This window comes from Grammomys surdaster, unplaced genomic scaffold (assembly GCF_004785775.1).
Source record: "Grammomys surdaster isolate TR1022 unplaced genomic scaffold, NIH_TR_1.0 220, whole genome shotgun sequence".
Taxonomy (NCBI): domain Eukaryota; kingdom Metazoa; phylum Chordata; class Mammalia; order Rodentia; family Muridae; genus Grammomys; species Grammomys surdaster.
In genome coordinates, this window is record NW_021604665.1 from 9,342,264 (window position 1) to 9,365,563 (window position 23,300).

Consider the following 23,300-nt stretch of genomic DNA (forward strand, 5'->3'; position numbering starts at 1 on the left):
CACGTCATGAATTTCTTCTGCGTATGTTTCTGTCATGATCTCCTTCCTCGCCACAGTAACTGGACCAACAAACCAGGGCCTAGAACTATGGGCGAAACTAATTTTTTCTTTCACTTTGGTTTTTTGGTTTTGGTGTGGGTTTAGTTTGGTTTGGTTGAGACAGAGTCTGACTACAAAGCTTTGGCTGGTCTGGAATTTACAGAGGGCTGCCTGCCTCTGCCTCTCAAGGGCTGGAATTAAAAGTGTGTGCCTTCCTGCTTGGAACCTTTCCTCTTTTTAAGTAGATCACCTGAGGTATTTCATTGCAGCACCATAAAGCTGACTGATACAGGTATTAAACACTTGGCAGAGTATATGGTGTCACCTCTTTCCGTGGAATAATTGATGTATCAGTTTAGGTTTAAAACCTGAAACTCTATGTACTGTTCGTCTACATCAGTTTTTGTCATCTGTATTACGGGACAAATTATTCTTCATCTGACTATGTATGCAGAGTACCACCTTGGGGCCAGCCTGATAATACAGTTATTCTATCATTTTGCAAAGAATCTCTGGAATGTGCACTATCCATTGTGTATTTTGTTACAGCAGCTGGCTGAGTCTGGGTTGGGAGAAGGTGGGCAATGTTACTGCTTTCCTCTCTTGTCACCCAGCACTGAGTACTGTTGGCAAATTCAGAACTTCCTGGGATATTTAGAACCGTATATTTTTACCTTAGGATGAAATTAAAAAAAAAAAGTCAACCACCATTGCTGTGCTTCGAGCAGCTGCACTACAGGTTAGATCTTCTATATTTAAACGGATTTTCTTCTTTTTAAAAAGGTTGTATCAAATGCAGCAGCCTCTCTTTAAGAAGAAAGAACAAAGGCCCCAGACTTTCCTTTTAAAAAGGTATCCTGGGGCTGGGGAGATAGGCTCAGCCTGTAAAAGTGCTTGCTGAGAAAGCATGAGGACCCTAGTTTGATCCCCGGAATACAAGTAAAAAGGCCAAAGTAACTGACATTTGTTAGCCCAGAAATCCTGCTGTGAGATGATAGCAAGGAGAGAATCACCTCACAGGCCAGCCAGCCTGGAATATAGGGACGGCAGCAACAAGAGACTGCCTCACAGGGTGGAAGGGGAGAGCTGACTCATGAAAGAGGACTGCTGACCTCCATCCGTGTGCTCTGGCATGTATGTGTCTACTCTCTCTCCTGCATTCGAGTGCACCTCCCCATCCACACAGACAATCCACATGCACAAAAAGAAGGGCTGTACTTTGAGGGGAAAATGAGCCAAACAGAAAAGAACATTAGCTCCAGGACCTGAGTTCTACCTGGAAACTCCTGGTGGGAAGGAGAACTGACTTCTAGAATGCCAGTTTTATATATGTTTGTATATGTTTGGGCTGCCAGAGGGAATGGAGGCTTTGTAAAGAGAAAAGGGAAGCAAGCCAGAGAAAAAGTTTAGCGTAAATCAGTAGTCATATTTGGATCATTCCAGAGGGAAGTCCCTAGTATGGGTTTTGTTGACAGTCTTTGATTGGGTGAGCTTAAGTAGCAAGTAGTCCCTAAAGGTTAGTTGCATTGGCTTGGGATATAGCTGTTTAAACTAAGTGGGTCTCAGTTGCTTGGGTAGAAACCTGGTATGTTGGATATGATATAGTCTCATAGCTTCTGGTTTTGCTACTTTTCCATTGCATGTGAAGCACCATGACTAAAGCAATGTATTAGAAGGGGTGGTTTATTTGGACTTATAATTCCAGAGGGGTAAGAGTCCATTATGGCCCAAAGCATAGCAGCACAGGCCGGAGCAGGAACCACATCTTAAACCACAAGCAAAAATGGAATGGCGTGTGACTTTAAAAACTCAAAGCCTGTACCTAGTAACACACCCCCTCCAGCAAGGCCACACCTCCTAACCTACTCAAACAGTGCCACTAACTGGGGACCAAACATTTAAACATCTGAGACTGTGGGAGACATTCTCATTCATGCCACCACAGCCTCCCAATTAATTGTTTTATTAGGAGCACAGTTATAACGGCTAACTTCTCAACAGTAGCACTAGCTAATACCTAATGAGATAAAACCTTCAAAATGCAGAGAATAAATCAACTTGGGTCATCTTCCCTGGTTAAACTACAAACAGAGAATGAAATACTTAACCAACAAAAGACCTTCACTTAAGGAGACTTTTAGAGGATAAAGTGGAAGAATGATGATTTTTTAAAAAGTAATGCCTAAGTTGTAGAGTGAATGTTAAAAATCAGATTGAAATATATCGACTGAATCATAAGCATTCTGTGAGTCCTCTGTACGTCAGGAGTATGACAGCAATTAGCATCTGACTTCATATGGATGCTAAGATTTTGAACAGAAGTACTAAAAAAAAAAAAAAAAGATGTGATATATAGAACATGGAAGTAGAAAAAAGAGAGAAATTCTTCATGTAAAAGAAACCAAGGCTGGAGACAGGAAAGAAACCCAAAGAGTAGAAGAGATTTAAATAAGCATTGTAATGAGAGTGAATGGGCTGTGGCTGCTCTCCCTGAAGACAGGGCTTAGGAAAGAGAGATCGGATACTGAAGTTCAAAGTCAGGAAGACCCTCACACGTTCTCAGAGGACTAAGTTACAGCTCAGCCTGCGCCTGGCATGTGTGCCTGTGTTTGCTAAGTGGTCATTACTGTTGTACTAAGTCAGTGGGTCATGATCCCCTTGGGGGTCAAGCAACCCATTCACAGGCTGGCTTTTCTAAATCCTACATACCATATACTTACATTATGATTTGTAGCAAAATTATAGTTATGAAGTTTGAAACAAAAATAATTCTATGATGGGCGGGGAGGCAATCCCCACAACGTGAGGAATTGTATTAGAAGGTTCCAGCATTAGAAAGGCTGAGGACAACTGTACTAAGAGCGTCTGTGGGTGTCAGGTCTCCTGAGCCACTGTGCTTGAATTCAGTACCAATGCTGGCACAGGTTCAGTCCGGTCAGTGCTCATCACTAATCAAATGTCAGATACTTTCAGGTGGCATTCAGTAGCTTTCATTTGCACCCAATGTCTCTAAAAGTCGGTGTTCATAAAAATGACATGTGTACATTTTAAACGAATAACCAGTAAATTTGTGAATCACGAATTAAAGAGACACAAGTACCACAGTAGTGCCCAGGAGAACAACTTTCACATATTTTTTCTATTCTGTGTCTGTGCTGGCTAGGTTTGGTTTTGTTTTGTTTGTTTTTGTGTTTTTCTTTGTTTGTTTTTGTTTTGTTTTGTTTTTTGTCAGCTTGACACAGGCTAGAATCTAGGAAGAGGAAACGTCAGTTGAGGAGTTGCCTCCATCAGACTGGCCTGAGGGCAAATCTTTGAGAATATTCCTGGTTAATAATTGATATTGGAGGGCGATGCCTCTGTTGAGCAGATGCTCCTGGATTGTGTATGAAAGGACGCTGAGCAAGCCACGGGGCGCAAGCCAGTAAGCAAGGTTCCTCATGGCCTCTCCATCAGCTCCTGCCTTCAGGTTCCTAACCAGAGTTCCTGCCCTGACTTCCCTTAGTCGTGATGGACTATTATAGTTTTAAACTGAAATAAACTCTTTGCTGCCCAAGATGCTTTGATGCATGGTGCTTATCACAGCAACAGAAAGCAAACTAGAACAGTGTCTTTTCATATAAACATCAGGAATTAAATCACACACCATATTCTTTCTTCTGTCAAAAACATAGAGATAATTAATTGCTTCCAAAGCAGGAGTTGAGTTTTCTAAATTTTTCTGCAAATCAGCAGCTATAGCAACTATTTCTTTACAGGCATTGCATATCACAACTACTTTGATTCCTGTTGTTATGTGCAAAGTAGCCATAGCCTTGTGTACATGAGAGGGCATGGCTGCACATGAGAGGGTGTGTGCACATGAGAGGGCGTGGCTGCACAAGAGAGGGCTGTGTATACATGAGAGGGTGTGACTGCATTCCATTCTATTTGGGGATACAAATTCAAATTTCAGGCAACTCTTAATCTATCACAAAGCATGATTCTGTTTTGATTTTTTAAATATTTATTTTATTTTTAATTATGCTTATGCACGTGTGTCTGTGTCTGGGTATGTACGCATGACCACAGGTGCCTGTGGAGGTCAGATGCATTAGATTCCCTCTAGAGTTAGGTGACCCACCAGAGACAGAAACCACTCAATGTGGATGCTGAACTCAGATTCTCAGCAAGAGCAGTTTGTGTCACTAACCACTGGGCCATCTGCAGTCACCATGATTACTTGGAGTACTTTAAAATGTCAAATTGTTCTGTGTGGGTGTGGTGGGCTGGGGTATTGGTCTTTTGAGATCATCGTTTGCTGACTCTAGTTCTATGATACGTTCACTAAGGACTGCACTGTGTTCTGTTATTCAGACATACCTCATACATTGCCAGTGACTTGTTAGTATAAAATTATTCACCAGTACAAATAAAACTTTTAAGAAACTTTTTTAAAATTAAAAAAAATTATTCTCCTCTTATATATTACATCCTGACCTCGATTTCTCCTCCCTTCACTCCTCCCAGTTCCCCCACCCTCCTCCTCTCTCCCCCAGATCCACTACTCCTCCACTTCCCTTCAGAAGAGAGCAGTTTAAAGTCTTACAACAATAGATGAGTTGTCAAGTCACAAAAACGCGTGTGGAACCTTAAGTGCATATTGCTAAGAGGAAGAAGGCAGCATTTAGAGACGGACCCGTGTGAGTCCAGTGACAGGACTTTCTAGAAAAGAGGGATCCGAGAGATGACAACAAGGTCAGCGACTGCTCGGAGAAGAGTGAATGGGTGGAACATGGTGAATGGGTAGAAGGAAGGCTTTCTGGGTGGTAAAAGCACTCTGTGTGTGCTGTAATCGTGGGAACCTGCCTTAACGTGTGTATCTAAACCCGCAGAACTGCGGCATAAGAGAGAACCTAATGTACACCACAGACTTCAGTTAATAATACTAATCATGGGGCTGGACGGATGGCTCGGTGGTTAGGACCACCTGTTGCTCTTGTGAGCTTAGTTCCCAGCACCCACATGGAAACATCCATAATTGTAGTTCCAGAGGATTTAATACTCTCTTCTAACCTCCACGGGCACCATGTCCATGTGCAGTACACATAACATGCACACAGGCAAAGCAGTCATCCACAGAGAATAAAATAATTTTTTTTAATTTAAAAATTAATATTGGCCCATCGGTTAAAGAAAAAAACCCAAAAAACAACCAGGCATGTTGCTGCATGACTTTAATCCCAGTACTCGGCAGGTATATCTTTATGAGTTTAAGGCAAGCCTGGTTTAAATAGCTAGTTCCAGGACAGCCAAAGCTGCATAATGAAACCCTATCTCAATAGAAACAAGTTTTGTTTCTACATAGTGAGACACTGTCTCAATAAAAACAAGTTTTTTTTAAATAATAATCAACATTGGCCTGTCAGTTGCAGCAAACATGCCATAGCAGTGTTCGCTGATACTCTGTGTGAGAAGGTGAGAGGATGGTAATTGTTTACTTCCTGCTCCATCCTTCTCTAAAGCTTTAAGTATTATTTTAAAAAAAACCAGTTCCATTAAGAATTTATCTTTAACATACGCAGATGCTGAGATGGCACGGCAGTTAAGAGTTGGACTCAGTTTCCATGCACATGGTGCTCACAGTCACCTATTCCAGGGCATCCGATGCTCTCTCCTGTCTCCAGCAGGCACCAGGCACTATACATACATGTAAGAAAAAGACTCATACACATAGAAGAATAAAGCTTTAAAAAAATTATTAACATATGCAAGAAAGAAACATAGTCGCTATAAAAGTTCTGAAGAATACAGAAATATTAACAGGACATAAGACCCATAAGCACTAACTGCCGAGATGCCCACTTTTATTGTTAGGATGCTGTCAGTCTAGATTTTTCTCCATATATAAAAGACATGCACACAGGAGATGCTGACCTGGTTCAGTACTTAAGAGCTCTTTCTGCTCTTGTAGAGGACTTGGGTTTAGTTCCCAGCACCCACATTGAGTGGCTTACAACTGTAACTCCAGTTCCAGGGGATCCGGTGCCCTCTTCTGGTCTCTGCAGAGGATAGGCACACACACATTACACATACAATGGACATGCATACATGCAGGCAAAACACCTGTTCACATAAAAATAAATCTTGAAATAAAGATGCATTTACTTTTGCGATTGGATGGATCTGCATTAGAATTTTTTGAGGCTGTATTTTACATAGATCAGGCTAGCCCCAAACTTGAAGTCCTTTTACCTCAACCTCTCTAGTTCTGGGATGGCAGACATGTACCGCTACACTGGGTCATATAATAGTTTTGCATATATCAAATAGAAACATGCAGATCTTCTTTATTCTACATCATTCCATTGTATAAGTCTATCATTACTTTTATTTTCCCAATTCCAAATAAATTGGCATTTAGACTCTCCCATGTTTTGCTACCACATACTACATCGTGATGAAAGCCAGCATACCTCTATCTTTGGGGTCTTGTTAGCCAACTTCTGAATTGTTCTGAATTGCCCTCTTGATAGGTTTTCCAAGTTTATATTACCTTTGGTGGTGTTGTGAACCAGTCTCCCAACTCCTGCCAACAGCAGATATTGTTTGTTTTCAGTCCTAGCAATATTACAGGAAAATGTCTGTTAGGAACAGAGATGAATCTAGACTCCCCCTGTGAATTGCCTGGATGATTTCCACTGTGCCAGCCAGAGTGTTCTCTGTTTATCCCAGTGTCTTACCATCCATCTGTGTCTCCCGTGTTTTGCAGTTGCGCCAGTGGCCCGACTCATATACAAAGAAGTTTGAGCACAGACTCTACCCTATCACATTTTCCGTCGGAAACCCTCAGGAATGGAAGAAACTATTCAAACCCTGTGCGGCCCAGAGACTCTTTCTTCCGGTAGGACCCCTGTTGTTAACAAGATGTAGCTTGGGAAAGACTTCCACTTGGAAACAGGGAAATCAGCTAAGGTGCTTAGAGACCCTTACTATGGGGGATCCGGTGGAGGGATAAAAGTGCCCCCTTCCGTTCTGTGATTGATGTCCTCAGCCTGCAGTGTGCAGACAGGTGGCTCCTCTAGTTCTAGTCTTGGAGGTTTTCCTCAAGATTTTGGGTCTGAGAGCATCCAAAGCATAACTTATACAAAGGACTTGGTGACTGTTTTGGGTTTACTGGTTTGTGAACCTTAGCCTCAGCTTCCTCCTTGTGCATGGCTTAAAGCACTTGGTCATGGTTAGCTTCTGTTAACAGTTCTCAAACAGCAACTACCACAACTAGATGTAGCCAGATATTCACAAAGGCTCCAGAGTTCAGGCTTAGCCTTTCAGTTTTGGAATTTTTAATAGAATGTTTTTGTTTATTTAAAATCGTTAATGTAGGTAGGGGCTATAGCTCAGTAATTTGCCAACCAGGCCCTAGCTGGGTTTTATATCTGGTTGCACAGAAAAGAGAGGGGGCAGGATAGAAAAAGAGAGTGGGGAGAACAGAAAAGGATACATCAAAGCTGAGGCATTGAACTGGGAGGGAAATCCACTTCGAACTACAACCTTTATATTTCTGAGGGATCGATACCTTTCCATAGATATTTGATATACTGTCAATTAAGTGACCATTGTCCTGTTCCCTAAACCTTAAGTCTGACAGGAGCTTAAGTCTAATCAGGACTGAGACAGAGAGAAAGCACCATGGCTATGTTATAGACAATCCTATTGTGTCCTGGAAGAGATCTTAGCGACCATTTGTGGCAAGACACAAATGAAGTGAGGTTACTGGGTGAGAAAGGTTTGGGGAGGAGAAGAAGGGAGGGGTGGAGGGATAGAAGGAGGGAAGAAGGAAGGGAAGGAGGAGAGGTAGGTTCAGGCAAGAGAACAGTGTGTGGGAAGAGACATGTTTCCCATAATAAGGTTCATGAAACTATAGCAGAGATGGAGATTGAGTTGAAGGTGTCAGCAAGGCTCCTACTGCAGGCTCTGAAATCCCCTGAGATGGCTGCTGTTTATTTAAAGGCAGAGGGAAAACATTGTATGAATCTAGAATGGAAAGTGGATGACCTGACTTGTGTTTTTTAAGAAGACAAACTGTTAGTGATAGATTTGGGAGGTGCTTGATGAATGGATTTACCAACTCCTATTGGAGTTAAAGTGAGAGGGTTGGGGGGGGGGATGGAAAGGATTTCAGCCAGGTTTTGGTTGATTCCGTTCCAATTGTCAGTATCTAATCATTAATGACCTACTTAAGGAGAGTTTCTCATAATGCCCTGTCTAAGAAATAGAATATTTTATAGAAATAGAGGAACTCTGCAGGACCAACAGTTTGGGTAAGGAAGTTTAAATTGCATGGTGTTTGATTTGGAGGGGTCTAGGGTTATTGAGGGTGGGATGCTTCTCTATCTGTTGATTTGAAAACTTGATTGGTGAGTGATAACCTTAGTATTTCCAACACAGAGGAGAGCATAGCCTGGGCATATGGCTGGTGCCATGCTGCTATCTAGGATTGTCACTTATTTATTTTCTTAGAGATTTATTTTTATTTACGTGTATATATACTGCGTGTGTGTACCTGCCCACAGAGGGTTGAAGAGGACATCAGATCCCCTGGTACTAGATTACAGGCAGTTAAAAGCCTCCTGTCATGGGTGCTGAGAACTGAACTCAGGTCCTCTGCAAGGGCAGTGTGCACATTTAACCACTAAGCCGTCTCAACAGCCCCAGCTGCCATGTAATTAAATGGCCTGTTTCTACCACGTGCAGACCCATCTACACCATGTGAGATGAGTTATTTGTACAAAAACATGGGCGAGGAATGACTGCCTGAAAATGGAGCTAAAATCTCTGGAATGAGGATGGTCCCCATAGTTGTTCTTTGAGGTGAGAAATGGTACCATGCTTCTGCTTTTCTCTCTATTTAAGGAAATATTAGAAAGCCAGAGTTGCAGTTGGGAAATTGTCTACCAACCCTATGTAAGGTTTGAGCAACTCAATGGAAGAACATTTGAATTCTCTCTACCTTGAATTGTGACTTCATTACCTTACTAAACAATTCCACCCAACCAGGCTCATTCCAGGATGAGAACAATTCATTACAGCTAAGCGAGCTGTCTGCTTTGAATGACAAATGGATGTTAGTATTCCTTATCTGCCTCTGGTAATGGAAACCAGCCCTTCTTAAAAATAATAAAGAGAGAGTGTGGCTGTCAGGTTGTTTACTCCTCCCAAGTCCTACATCATAATGGCAGATTATGAGCATGGCTTTGGGGAGCATTGTTGAGATATATTGACCTTCTGGGAAGTCTGAAGTAAAGTCTAAGTCATATCTCCCATGAAACCCTTTTCTATGAACCTAAATCTCATGTGCTGCTAAGGCTGCACATGGAAAATGAAGCCCTGTGATACAAGCATTCTAGGAGGTGGCTGGCTGGAAAAGAACCATGGATTTGGCCATCTTCTGCACCATCAGTGTTTGGACTCTTAGCCTCCAGCTGAACATGCTATTTTAGAAGGTTCCAGAACTAGTGTGTGAACTGTGCTAGAGGAAGTGGGTACAGAGAGTGGGCCTGGTGGGCCTTTTAGCCTGGCTCTATATTCTGCCTGTTCTCTGCTTCCTAACTGCAGATGCAATGTGACCTTTTGTTTTGAGCTGCTTACTACCCCACCTTCTCAATCATGAGGGAACTGTATGTCTTCAAACTGTGAGCCAGAGCAAACCAGTCCTTCTTTTATTTGTTTTCATGGAATGTTTTGTCACAACCTTGAGGAAAGTAACTAGTTGGCATCTCCCTCAGTAGAGACACACAGTAGAGATCCTTTCTTAACTAATACACAGTTCTCTCAATATGGCAATAAGTGTATATGGTATATGGACCAGTGCATGTGTGAGGGTGTCCAGGTGTGGAGGCCAGAGGACAGCATTGTGTGTCTTGTTTGATCACTCTCAGCCTTGTTCCTTGGAACAGAACCTGTCTCTCAACATGGAGCTAGGCTGCGAGCTAGTAAGACCCAGTGATCCTCCTGTCGCCAATGTGTGCATAGTCACACCCAGCTTTTTATGTGGGTCTTAGAGGTCTAACACTCACATAGCAAGGACTTACCCAAGGAGCCTTCTCCCCAGTCCTCAACTCTTAAGATAATGTTTTTAAAAGGCTATTTCTTGGGCCAGCTATCTAAGTGGCAGGGCTCTGCTTAGCTCTGCCATCATGTTCCCCAGCCAGAGGCCACGCACAACAGCTATTAAAAAAAAAAATGCTCAGAGGCCACACTCATGCCACAGCTAGAAACAGCCAGCCAGAAACACCAGCCCTGGTACCCATGAGATGCCAGCATGGGAAATGGCTCTGCCAGTCTACCATGCTGTCTCCACAATGGTTGGCTGAGCCCAGACCATCCCACCATCCCGCCATCTGAGAGGTACTGGGTAGAAATGAGACTCTAATGCTTAAAGATTATCCAAAGGCTTTATATGTTTGGTAATGCTCAATTAACAAGATGCCCATACAATTAGATGTGTTACTCAATTAACTAACCTAGATATAAGTTATAGAACCCAGGACAGACCTGGACCTGTGGTTCTCCATGGCTCCTACATCTTGCCTCCTCCAGCTCCACTTCTTCCTTCTCCTCTTCCTCTCCTTACTCCTCCCATATTAGCTCCGCCCAAATTACCGAGTTTCTTGTAAACTGTAGTGGTGGAAATATTCTGCTACACTCAACTAATATTTTATCATCAGAGAAAAGATTTTTGCATTTCATGCCTATCGGATTCTGACACACTATTAAGGGAATTCAGATTTCACCAGTACTTGGGTTATGAAGCCCTGGAGATCAGTTTGCTTTTCTGCTTCTGGGGATAATGGCCAAAGGGGTAAGACTTTTATTGGTGAAGCTACACTACAGGTGGCTTAAAGTTCTCTAATGTGCATCTTTCTTCCTGGCAGTTTGGTGGTTTAAAGTATTCCAAACAATATGCCAACTGCAAATAAATCAAATTTAATAATAATACCCAGGAAACCGTTCATTCTCCCAAAATATTTGTCTTGAATGATCACAGACTATCATCTTTCCCCCAGCTAATGGGAAGTTGCAGTGCTTTTTAACAGCTGCACATATTGCTACCCACTGTACTCTCTGGATCACAGAAACTCCTCAGGAATGCAGGTGTGTGAGGATCATAGTAATGTTTAGAATACAGCAGAAGTAACTGAAGAGCAGGCTGTTCAGGAACTCGATTGGCAAGGAACACCTAGCATGGCAGGAACACGCCATTCAGGCTTTCCTCCAGGAGAGAGGATTCGACTGAGTTTTAATTGATATGTTCCTAGTTATAATAACGTCTGATGTCTTTCTTTGTGATGGCGTGTCAATGCAAATTGCAGCTCTTCCGCCAAAGGAAATAAGAGATCGTTTATTCTGAGCCAACGATTGGGAAAATGCCCCACAAACATGGACTCAGAATGCTCTGAAAGGTGTGGTCCACTGTGGAAGTGGCTGCACAGATTTTTATAGTCACATCACAAAACAGCCATAAAGCCCAAGACCATTGGCAGGGACATGAGGCAGGCAGACTACCGTACAGTAGGGAAGTCTCTGTGGAGGATTTCCAATTCTATCTGATGATACTCTTAGCTTTGGGTGTTAGGGATTGGTTCTAATGTCTGTATTTAGTTTGGCTCCTAAAGGCCACGTTCCCAGACACTGAAGGTCTCTGCCCCCAGCTAGATTTGATTGGTAATGAAGAATTACTATATAGCCAATGGCGGGACAGGTGGACTGAGGCAGGACCTAGACATTTGAGTGTAAAGGGAGAGATCGCAGTGACAGGGAAGAAGAAAGACCAGACCTAAAGGCCCACCAACAAGTGAGAATCAGGGAAAGTGGCCACACGGACCACTTCCCCAATTATGTTTTGGGTAGCAGAGATGAAATACAGATTTTAAAATATGTTAACTCAGGAGTGCGGGAGGGGAGTATTTGCTAGCAGTGGGATGGATAAGAACTGCCCAGCCTTTGAGCTAGTCAAGACACATTGAAAATAACGTGTGTGTGTGTGTGTGTGTGTGTGTGTGTCTGTCTGTCTGTCTGTCTGTCTGTCTGTGTTTCATTCCCAAATCCAGATAGCTCCCGGGCAGGTGTGCACATGCGACCAGCCAGGAGCCAAACCGGTTTAACTAATTGCCGCTACATTTGGGTTGTTAGAACTTAGTTATAAAAAAAAACAAAAAAACAAACAAACAAACAAACAAAGAACTTAGTTATAGCTTAGTTAAGCATGCTAATGCTTTTCCCTGATAATCAAAGGGACATTAGTCCAGATACAGAGATGGGTGATGAAGAACAATAAAGGGTGCTAACCATGACGCCAGATAATGTTGGCTCTGATGAACAGCCTTCCAGCTCTCCACAACCAGGAAGTTCTAATTGGTCCCTGGGTCTGAAGAATCTTTAACACAAACGTGGTTTTTGCAGAGAGCTTCAGTTCATGCCACCATTGCTTGCACAAGCATCTGCATTCTTGGCAGGAGTTAGGATGAAATTGCTTTCAGACCTGTCTGCAGGTTTATCCTGAGCACAGTCTGACTCCAAGTTGCTCCCAGTAACTTGCCTGATTTTTTTTGAATATTTCAAAAGCAGCACTATGCTAAATAAACATATTACATGTGTCTTCTATATCACATTGCGGGGAACAACATGCAACATTTCCCTTGTCCATTTACAGCTTGCTAATGGGGTCTATAACTGGTTCCAATGTGTGGGAATGTGTGTGGTAAGGTTTTTTTTTAGATTTATTTATTTATTTTATGTATATGAGTATACTATAGCTGTCTTCAGACACACCAGAAGAGGGTGTCAAATCCCATTACAGATGGTTGTGAGCCACCGTGTGGTTGCTGGAAATTGAACTCGGGACCTCTTGGAAGAGCAGTCAGTGCTCCTCACCACTGAGCCATCTCTCCAGCCCCGTATGTGGTTGTTCTAACGAGTGAGCTATAGGCTAATGAAAAGGGTGACCTGTTAGATTTGTATGAACTTTTTAAACTTATGGTCAGACCTTTGTCATTCCCAGTGTTGCACCTCAACATTAGCAATTAACATTGAGGCACCAGGGAATCAGTCCTGTGGCTATGAACACACATTGACAAGTGTATAAAGATATATTAAATACCTTGGCTAAGAGGGTTATTGGAATCACCTTGGGTGATGCTTGCAATCTTACCAAGCACCAAGAGGCCACAGAAGCACTGGAATGAGCCTTTGCTAGCAAAATGGTCATGTTAATTATGAATAAGCTGTGAAGAAACTTTTTACAGTATCACTGTTTATTCACATATGACTAAAGATTTGGCATTCAGAATATTAGTTCCAGCTCTTAGTTACATGTGGAAGATACCTGCCTCTCTAACTGTAATGGTTTGAATGAGAAATACCCCCTCAACCCCCCCCATTGACTTCTATGTTTGAACACTTGGTCTCTAGTTGGTGGAGGGTTAAATGGAAAGCCTCGCTGGAGGAAGTATGTAATTGGGGTGGGTTTTGGGTGTTTCTAATCCTTTCCCACCTCCTGTTCATGCTGCTTCCTGCTTTTGGTTGGGGGTATGAGCTCTCAGCTTCCTGTTCCTGCTGCCCTGCTTCCTTGATATGACAGACTCTTATTTCTCTGGAATTGTAAGCAAAAATAAACCCTTCCTTCCATAAGTTTCTTTTGGTTATGGTATTTTATCACAGCCACAGGAAAATAGCTATTACATTAGCTTAGTGAAAAAAGAAGTTATTTCGTTGGTTAATCTGAGAATTTCACCTCAGAGGGCTAATTCTAAGCACAGCCAGATCCAGGGGCTCGTGTGACGTCATCAGGGCTCATCTATTGTCTCTAGAGCCTTTGTTAGCCTCATCTGCTGAACCTAAAGGTTGCTCAAGATTCTTGGATTCCAAATTCTACAAGCTCAACAGCTTGTAGAATTGAAAAGACTTGCCATCCAGCACTTGAGGAGCAGAGGCAGGTAGATCTCTGTGAGTTCGAGGCCAGCCTAGCCTACATAGAGAATTCCAGGATAGCCAGGACTACATAAAGAGACCCTGTCTCATTTAAAAAAACAAAAAAAAACAAAAAAAAAACAAGGGCAGTAATATCCAAACTGGTAGAATGAATGGAGAACTCTGGAAAATTGCATCCCAATGAAGCAAGTAGAACTGGTGGAAATTATCTTCTAGATATCTGTCTAAATTATCTGTTTAAAATATTTGTTTAATAAAATTTACTAAAATGTGATAAGAAGACGCCAGGACACATTTCCTCCCCTCCCCTTCTGCCAGTGACAGCATTTAGGTGAACTGAGGCAGACATCAATGGGGGATTGGTGGTTTTGTTGGCAAAAGTTATGATTGCTGGGGCAAAAGTAGCTTACTTTTGGTAAATGTTTTCTTTAAATCTTTGCTATTTTAAGGCCTAAGGCAGATGACTTCTGGTGATTAACTCCTGCTGTTCAGCAGCAAGGGATTAAGAAAGTTTAATTGCTAGGGCTCTTTCTTTCTGAATCCAGAGCCCCTGCTCCTGAGTTAGTTAACACTCTATGAGTCAGAGAGCAAAGAAGAAAAGAGAAAGAGAGAGGATAGTCACACACGGAGAAAACACCCACACTTGGGAGGTAATAGAAATGGCTACACTCAATTTTTATTATTGCTTTCTGCTTTATATAGCGTTTAGACAAAAAGCTATCTATGTAAAAAAGAGTCACCTCATGAATAAAATGTTTTAAAATTTTTAAAAAATAATTTATTTATTTTTTTTCTCAAATTGTAATTCATTCACACAGGGGTTATAAACTCAGAAAGGCAGGACATGGGGAAGGGTATGACACTGGAGTGTGGGTGTTCAGGGGGAATACAGATATCTTTCAGAACCGGGTATCGGCTGGGTGAAGGTTCAGGGGATAAGTCACTATGACTCTGCCTATGTCTCACTTGTCCTTATCTAAGTTGGTATTGTCTGCCAGGGCTACCTATTTACAATGTCTATGACTACTCGGGCTTGTAAATTTCCACAAAAGCTGCCTGTTTACAATAGCTTATAGCCATCTGTTTCAATGTTTTTTCACAGAGACCCAAGACTTGGTGTTAGTATACATGTATGACAGGCCTATTGCTGATTTTAGGCCTACGGCTGATTTTAGGCCTTCAGTGTGTAAGCAGGGCTGCCCCTGACATCTCCTCCCTTTTCTAAGTATAGAAGGGCTGTGGCGATTCTAATCTTGCGAAGGCAGGGATAGAGGCCTGACCTCCAGTAATTGAAGGGGACCTTGTAATGGCTCCAGTCCCCCTGTCATTATCCAGTGAGGCATGAGGGCCATACCCATCCCCATGTCTTTTTCCTGGAGAGGGGATACTTTTGACATCAACCCCTATGCAGTCAGGCTTGTCCCTCAGGGAACCCACAGAGATATTTTTAAGTTTTATTTATATTCCCTTGCAGTGCTTAGCCTCGCAGCCTAAGCAAGAATTCAGATCACCAGTCAGAGGGGGTTCTGGGTGGCCCCTCTCTGCTTGGTCTAGGGGCGGAAGTCCCCTCTTTTAGGTTGGGTGGAGATGGGTTTTGGGAGCATCCTGTATAAAGTAACAACCTCATCTTGAGTCTCGTGGTCCTCCATAGCTAGCTTATGATAACGTTACTGAATAGGTTTTGCTTCATGGATAAAATGTTACATAAAAGACGAGTTACAGAAGGATGTCAGTAGTGAGTTCAAAGCAGGGTTTTGTTCTGTAAGCTCATTATAAGTTCAAAGCAACAATTTCACATAGCCGTGCTTTGTCATAGTGCCTACCTGTGACTTCATCCTTGGACTTGACCTAAAATGAATGTTTTTCCTGGATCACATATTTGTCCCAAGCCTGTTTCTCTTCTTAGTGTAGAAAGCTCATTGTATTCCTTACTATGCAACCTTTACGTACTATCCTGTGAGGAGGGGTCACATTCTATTCTTGATTCTGGTTTTATTATGTCTTTCTGGCAAAACAACTAAAACCATCTCCTTAAAATTTTTTTCTTAAAATTATTTTAATCATATTAGGAGTTTTATAAAGTTATTAATTTGTCTAAACAGTGTTAATTTATGAAAGTTCATCTTCATGTTGTTCTGTAGGAAATTTGCTCAGTAGGATGGGCTGATGCCCAAGAATCATTAGGTGATGTAATAATGGCAGGAAAGGCATATCAGCAGTGAGAAGGAATCCTGGGATGAAGTTTCTAAGGACTTTGCCTTCTCAGAATTCACCCGTCACAGGCCATGCAAAATGGTGGGCCATCTCCAGAAAATTCACTTGCATGCCTTAGTTTTTTCTAGATGGCTTCTGACACCCTTCCAGCTCACTGTAACAGAAACTTAATTCCAGGCAGGTGAACATGGGGTCCCACTTTTTATTGCTCCCAGAATCTCCTTAGGAAAGACAAGCCATCAGCATCTCTCGTTTCTATAGTCTTTGTTTTGAAGAGGCTGAATTCCACAAGCCACAAAATCAACCTCTTTCTTCATTAAGGAGAGGTGTGAGGGGTTTGCTGACAAAATCTGGCAACCTGGGTTTGATACTTGAAACCTCACAAAGTGAAACTGACACCTCAAGGTTGTTCACACCCCACCCAACAATAACTAAATAGTACCCTGTTAGTGTCAGAATGAACATTACATCTTTGGCCTCAAAAGTCCATTGAATTAGATCATAGAGCAATTTGTGTCCTGCTGAATTCTAAAAATATTGAAAACTTTAAAATTCTATATTAGCGAATACTGAATACAAAAATAAACAGAGGAACAAAAAAGGAAAAATGAAAAAGCAAAATGGTGCCGGGCAGTGGTGGCGCACGCCTTTAATCCCAGCACTTGGGAGGCAGAGGCAGGCAGATTTCTGAGTTCGAGGCCAGCCTGGTCTACAGAGTGAGTTCCAGGACAGCCAGGGCTACACAGAGAGACCCTGTCTTGAAAAACCAAAAAAAAGAAAAAGAAAAAGAAAAAAAAAGAAAAAGAAAAAGAAAAAGAAAAAGAAAAAGAAAGAAAAAGAAAAAGAAAGAAAGAAAGAAAGAAAGAAAGAAGGAAGGGAAAAGAAAAATGGTTTGCATAAATTCCTTATACAAATAACACTAAATGTAAATGGAGAAAACAATAAAATCAAAAAGCAGAAATGGAGTCAGTAAGGCAGATTACTTGCCACCAAGCCTGATTATCTGAGTTCAGTTCCTGGGATTCACAATAATATATGGAAAGAATAAATTCTTTCAAGTTGTCCTTTGACCATACTTATCTTATGCTTTCAAACACATACACACACTACATATTTTTAAAGCGAAGAATGTCAAAGTTGATAAGTATGGTTTAAATGTTTAAATAGAAAGGATAGATATTCATGGATAGAAAAAGATATGCTATAAAACTCACCATAAAGGAGCTAAAATAGCACAAGAGAACTTAAAAAGTAAAAAGGAAGTGGGAAAATGACTGGGTAAGTATAGGTGCTTGTTCCTAAGCCTAACGACCTTAGTTCAATCTCTAGGAGCCCCATGGTGGAAGGAGAGAACAGACTTCTACAAGCTATCCTCTGATTTAAATTTTTTAAAAAGTGTAATAAAAAAATGAATATAGTTGGTATCTACCACAGACACACATAGTAGAGACCCTTTCTTAACTAGTGTGTGTGTGAATGTGTGTGTTTGCAGGTGTGCATGCTCACACACGTGTATGGAGGACTCTGGGTATCCTGCTCTTGTTTCTTTGTTTTATGCTTGCTTCATGAATATAAAAAGTCAGTGCTTTGGTTTCTGGTCCCTAGAGTAGCACATGCCTATGTTGACAGAAATCATCCCCTATAACTATTTGGAAGGAATGGGGGGAGGGGACGTGGGTGGTTAGATAAATGGATGGATGATCGACAAAAAGACATAAGGATGAATGGTCTTATTAAATAGTCCTAGCTTCTGGCCAATCTGGACTACACCTTGCCCTACAAAGTGCATGGGGACACTTTAAGAATATCTTCAAATGCTGGCAGACAATTTAAAGATGAAATGCTTCCTAAAATGCCCAACCTTCAACCCAACATCTATTCAGAAAATATTAGTTGGATTTGGTTCTTGAGTATACAGAGAGGGAAAATCTTTGAGACTCAGTTGTATTATGCAGACCTGCTGGTTCTTGTGTCCTGGTGACCAGATTTTCAGCAACTCAAGCAGAGAACACATGCACTGGGGATTTACCATCTGACTAAGACAGTCAGTTGTGCTTTAAACAACAGTTGCCATGGCCGTTGGGATACCAATAAGGAAAGAGTGAACTTACTAGCTCGAATGCCAACACCCGGTAAGGGGCAGAAGCAACTGGGCACACGGGAACAGATGGAAGATCTGAGAAAGCCATTATCTCAGGACACACCAGAGAAACCCAATTCCTCCAGTTATGAAAGCCATGTGGAAAATGGGCTTCAGAGCCAACAGTTGGCCAACACAGCTGAGATCATGAAATCACAGACCAAATAAAAGTTTGATGGAGCAGGGCTTTAGGAAGCCCATCTTGAACAAAGCCATCCTAGAGTTGCCTGGTGCAGAGGAGAATCTTGTTTGTCAGAATGGCCAGGTCATCAGATTCTACTTCCTAGTGAAAATCCTGCAAAGTATATCCCTGACACTGGTAGTCTGTCTTTAAGCATGCTGTGGAAATGATATAAATATCATTATACTATTTATAATTCCACAAGGGGGCACAGTAGAGGTAACAATAAAAACTTTATTTGTGGTTTGATTTTTAACACCCTATTTTAGGCTAATAATTTAATAAACAACTTTAAAATCTCAAATCAAAAGTTAAAATGGTGCAACACTATTTAGCCAAGAACGAGTACTTACCGGGCCTGGGAGGTGCTCCATGGGCAAAGCGCTTGCTGCACAAGCATGAAGGCCTGACTTTAGATCCCCTGATTCCTCACCGCTGGTGGGAGGGTAGAAACTGGCAGATCCCAGGGCTCGCTGACCTGCCAGCCTAGCTGAAATGATAAGCTCCAGGCTCAGTGAGAGACTCTGTCTCCACAAACCAGGGTAGAGAATGATGGGGGACACTCAGTGCAGCCCTCTAGCCTCACACAGGTCATTGCAGCCCTAGGGAGGCCAAGGCAGGAGGTCATAAGTTCAGTCAGGGCCTACATAGAGGTTCGTAGCCAACTGAAAGCTAGCCTGAAGTACATAATGTGTCCCTTTATGGAGGAAACAAAAAAAACAACCCAAGGGCCAGGTTAAACCTGACCATGTACACACACACACACACACACACACACACACACACACTCTTTCTCTCTACTGCATATTTATGTGAAAATTTCCAGTGTACATTAATTTTTTTAAGCCAGAAAGGATTTTACATGACTAGTGCTCCCATATTATGCCCTCCATTAAATTCTTTCAGCAACGCTAACGCGGGTGATTAGACATATGCAGCTTCAATAGAAAGCTCTTTGCTCTCTGCACATATGAAGGGAAAATACCTGAAAATAGAAGGAGAGGAATGGGTACTAGGACCTGGCTGATACTTACAATATCCATGTGTGTATATATATGTAAGTACATATGCACATATATTTATTTATGTGAATAGTTATTATTCTTTAGCAATACTTAATGAACCTCAAGAATATGCCTGACCTTTATTCTGGTACTCAGGAGGGAGACACAAGTGGATCTCTTGTGAGTTTAAGGCCAGCCTGGTCTACATAGTAAATACCAGGCTATTTCAAGCTACATAATGAACCCTGTCTCAAAATTAACTAACTAACTAACTAACTAACTAACTAACTAACTAACAACAGGGTGAATTAGTTTCTAGTAGTCGTTAAAAATGGAGAAAGGAAAGTTTTTGAGAGAAATGGAAATAATGGTCATATTGAGTTGAGATCTGACTTCCCGACTATGCCACATGTGCACAGATGTGAGAAAATGTGGTGGTTTGAATATGCTTGACTCAGGGAGTGGCACTATTAGGAGGTGTGGCCTTGTTGGAGGAAGCATGTCACGGTGTGGGTGGGCTTTTATATTTATATTTTACTAATATATAGTTCCTAGCTGCCTGGAAGCCAGTCTTCTGTTTGCCTTAAAAACAAGGTCAGCATCTCCATCTAGTGCCATGCCTGCCTGGATGCTGCCATGTTTCCCACCAAGATGATAATGGAATGAACGTCTGAACCTGTAAGCCAGCTGCAGTTAAATGTTATCCTTTGTAAGAGTTGCCTTCTATGGTGTCTATTCACAGCAATGGACTAAGACGGACACTATAATATCTGACACTGCACCGGTATGTTGTCACATTATACAGAGAGGCGGGAGGGCTGTGAGGCTGTGTGATGGCGGTAGACAGGTAAGTGCTGCTAAGGAACCAATGATAAGAATATTTAGTAGTAATAACATAGTAATTCTATTACATATCTTATATAGTAATAATAGTATTTATTTATATTTTACTAATATATGGTATATTATATAATAGTAATAGTAGTATTGTCGTTGTCATTATCATTGGCAAAGCTAGGGATTAAGAATTAAACCCAGAACCTTCATACTTGGCAAATTCTTTACCTCTAATTACATCCTCATCTTTACCCTTGGGTTTTGTTTCATTTTGTTTAACCACTCAAAGATTTTTGCAACACATTAATGCTTCTTAAGTGTACTCTATCCGCCAGATCCTGCTCAGATTTACCCCAGCCCTTGGTGGCTTTGAAGCAGTGCCATCTCACTGTGTAGTTCAGGCTGGCCTTGAGTTTTCTCTGTCACTCAGAATGACCCTGAATGAACTTGAGGTCCTCCGTTGGCCCAGCATTATAAGCACATATTACCATGGTGAGCTCAACGTCTTCTTACTCTGTCAACTGCTGAATTGTTTGTGCAGCTTTAGAACATAAGACACGGGAGTGTGCGGTAAGAATTTAAGTTGTGGAGGGCTAGACAGATAGATGAGCAGCTTGGAGCTTTGAGCACTTCCAAAGAACCTGAGTTTGGTTCCCAACACCCAAATCACAGCTCACAACTGTCTGTAACTCCAGTTTTGTGGAATCTGATGCCCTCTTCTGGTTTCCATGGACACCAGGTACACACATAGTGCATAAATATACATGTAGAAAAACACCCATACACATAAAATTTTTTTAAAAACATTTTTAAAATGTGGTTAGTTTTCTTGTTATAAAACATGCAGATCCTCTGTTAACATGCACAAGGACACTAGAATCATCCTAAAGTTGTAGGCATTTTGAGACCAGTGCTCTGGACCTGGATATTTTTTGTTTTGTTGTTTGAGACATGATCTTTCTACAGAACCTTGGCTGTCCTGAAACTCACTTTGTAAACCAGATTGGCCTCGAACTCACAGAGATCCAGCTGTCTCTGCCTCCCAAGTGCTGAGATAAAAAGCGTGTTCCATCATGCCTAGCTATGTCTGGATATGTTTACACACTAACACAAAACATAAATGTGACAGTGTCAACAGATCAAAGGGTTATCATAATGATCTGTTGCCCCATCTCCCTTGCACCTGTGTCCCTTCCCTCCTGCATGGCTTTCTCATCAGATGGCTTAGGGTCATCTGTTGCTTTGTATGACCAAGTCCTAGCATAGCCCAAGCAGGTTTTCCTGGGAAAACAATCAGCGTTTTCCCGACAGTTTCCTGCTCCGGCCAGACTTCTGTGTCCTTGTCCTTCCCACTGCGTGCGTAGCTAGGCATATTGGAACATGCTCTTTATCTCAGCACTTTAGGCAGGGACAGCTGGATCTTTGTGGGTTCAAGTGTGTGTGTGTGAAGCCAGCCAGTCTGAATATAATCCCAGATCGGGAGTAGGGAGTGCGTGTATGTCTGCATGCACATGTACACACTCGTGACCAGGTGTGTGTATTCTTTGGTTGGTACATATCACCATAATTCTATTGACAGAGAGGTCAGAAGTAGTGGGATTATACCTCACATTCAGATTTGAGTACTGTCCTTGTGGTTTGAATAGGTTTGGCCTCCGTAGAGTCACGTGTTTCAATGCTTGGTCATAGGGAGTGGCACTATTAGGAGGCGTGGCTTTATTGGAGTAGGTGTGGCCTTGTTGGGGAAAGTGTGTCATTGCATAGGCAGGCTCCTATGCTCAAGCTCTGTCCAGTGTGGAATTAGAGCCTGCAGAAAGCAGTCTCCTGGCTGACTTCAGATCAAGATGTAGAACTCTCAGCTTCTCCAAAACCATGTCTGCCTGCAGGCTGCCATGATGATAATAGAAACTATAAACCAGCCCCAATTAAATGTTTTCTTTTATAAGAGTTGCCTTGGTCATGGTGTCTCTTCAGAACAATAAACATAGAACATAGTTATGGAACTATGACAGTCCTCCAGTAGGGTTCTTTGGGGAAGCTGATTGATTCCAGGGCTTAGGGTAGAAAACACAAGGAGAGTTTGGAGTGTCTTGTGGTACCAAAAAATTAGAATTAATTTTTTTTCAAATAGAAAGACAGCTGTGGCGATGGCTCAGCTGGTGTAAAGTATAAGGACCAGAGTTCTTAGGAACTTCAAAGTTCAGAGTTCGTAAGTTCAGGGTTCACAGAACCACATAAGAAAGCTGACCATGGTGGCATGTGTTTGGAAGTGAGGGAGACCTTTGGGCATCTATAGGCAGACAGCCTACCTGGATAGGAAGTTCCAGGCCAAGTGAAACACCATGCATCAAAAAAATACACTGGGTTCCTGTATTTTTCCAAAGATGTATATGTCCCGAGAGATGGCTTGGCAGGTGAAAATGTTTGTTGTACAAGCTGATTGTCTTAGTCACTGTTCTATTGCTGTGCGAAGACACCATGACCAAGGTAACCTATAAAGCAGTTGAGGGCTTGCTTACAGTTTTTCGGAGGGTGAGTATATAACCAGCATGGCAGGAAGCATGACAACAAGCATGGTGCTGGAGCAGTAGCCAAGAGCCACATCCTGATCTTCAGATTGGAGGCAAAGGAAGGAAGCCTCCAACCTCCCAATTCTTCCTAAACATCCATCAACTGGGAACCAAACTTCAAACATATGGACTTTGCAAACTGTTCTCATTCAAACCACCACACTGATGGTCTGAGTTTAATGCCTGGAACCCTCAGTGGAAAGAGAGGATGGATTCCTGAAAGTTAAACTCTGACCTGCATTCACCAGCATACACATGAACTCACACATGGATGCGTAAGTGGACACACAGACACACACACAGACACACACACACACACACACACACACACACACACACACACACACACA

General features: G+C 42.0%; 1 protein-coding gene across 1 annotated transcript in view; it reads left to right on the top strand.

Annotated features, from left to right (window-relative positions):
• The window catches only part of Gxylt2 (glucoside xylosyltransferase 2), a 90,924-nt gene that overhangs the window by 30,529 nt on the left and 37,095 nt on the right, over positions 1–23,300 (top strand). The window contains exon 3 of the mRNA XM_028773112.1: positions 6,788–6,919. Coding sequence (XP_028628945.1) covers positions 6,788–6,919 — 132 coding nt within the window. The remainder of the gene's footprint in view (positions 1–6,787; positions 6,920–23,300) is intronic.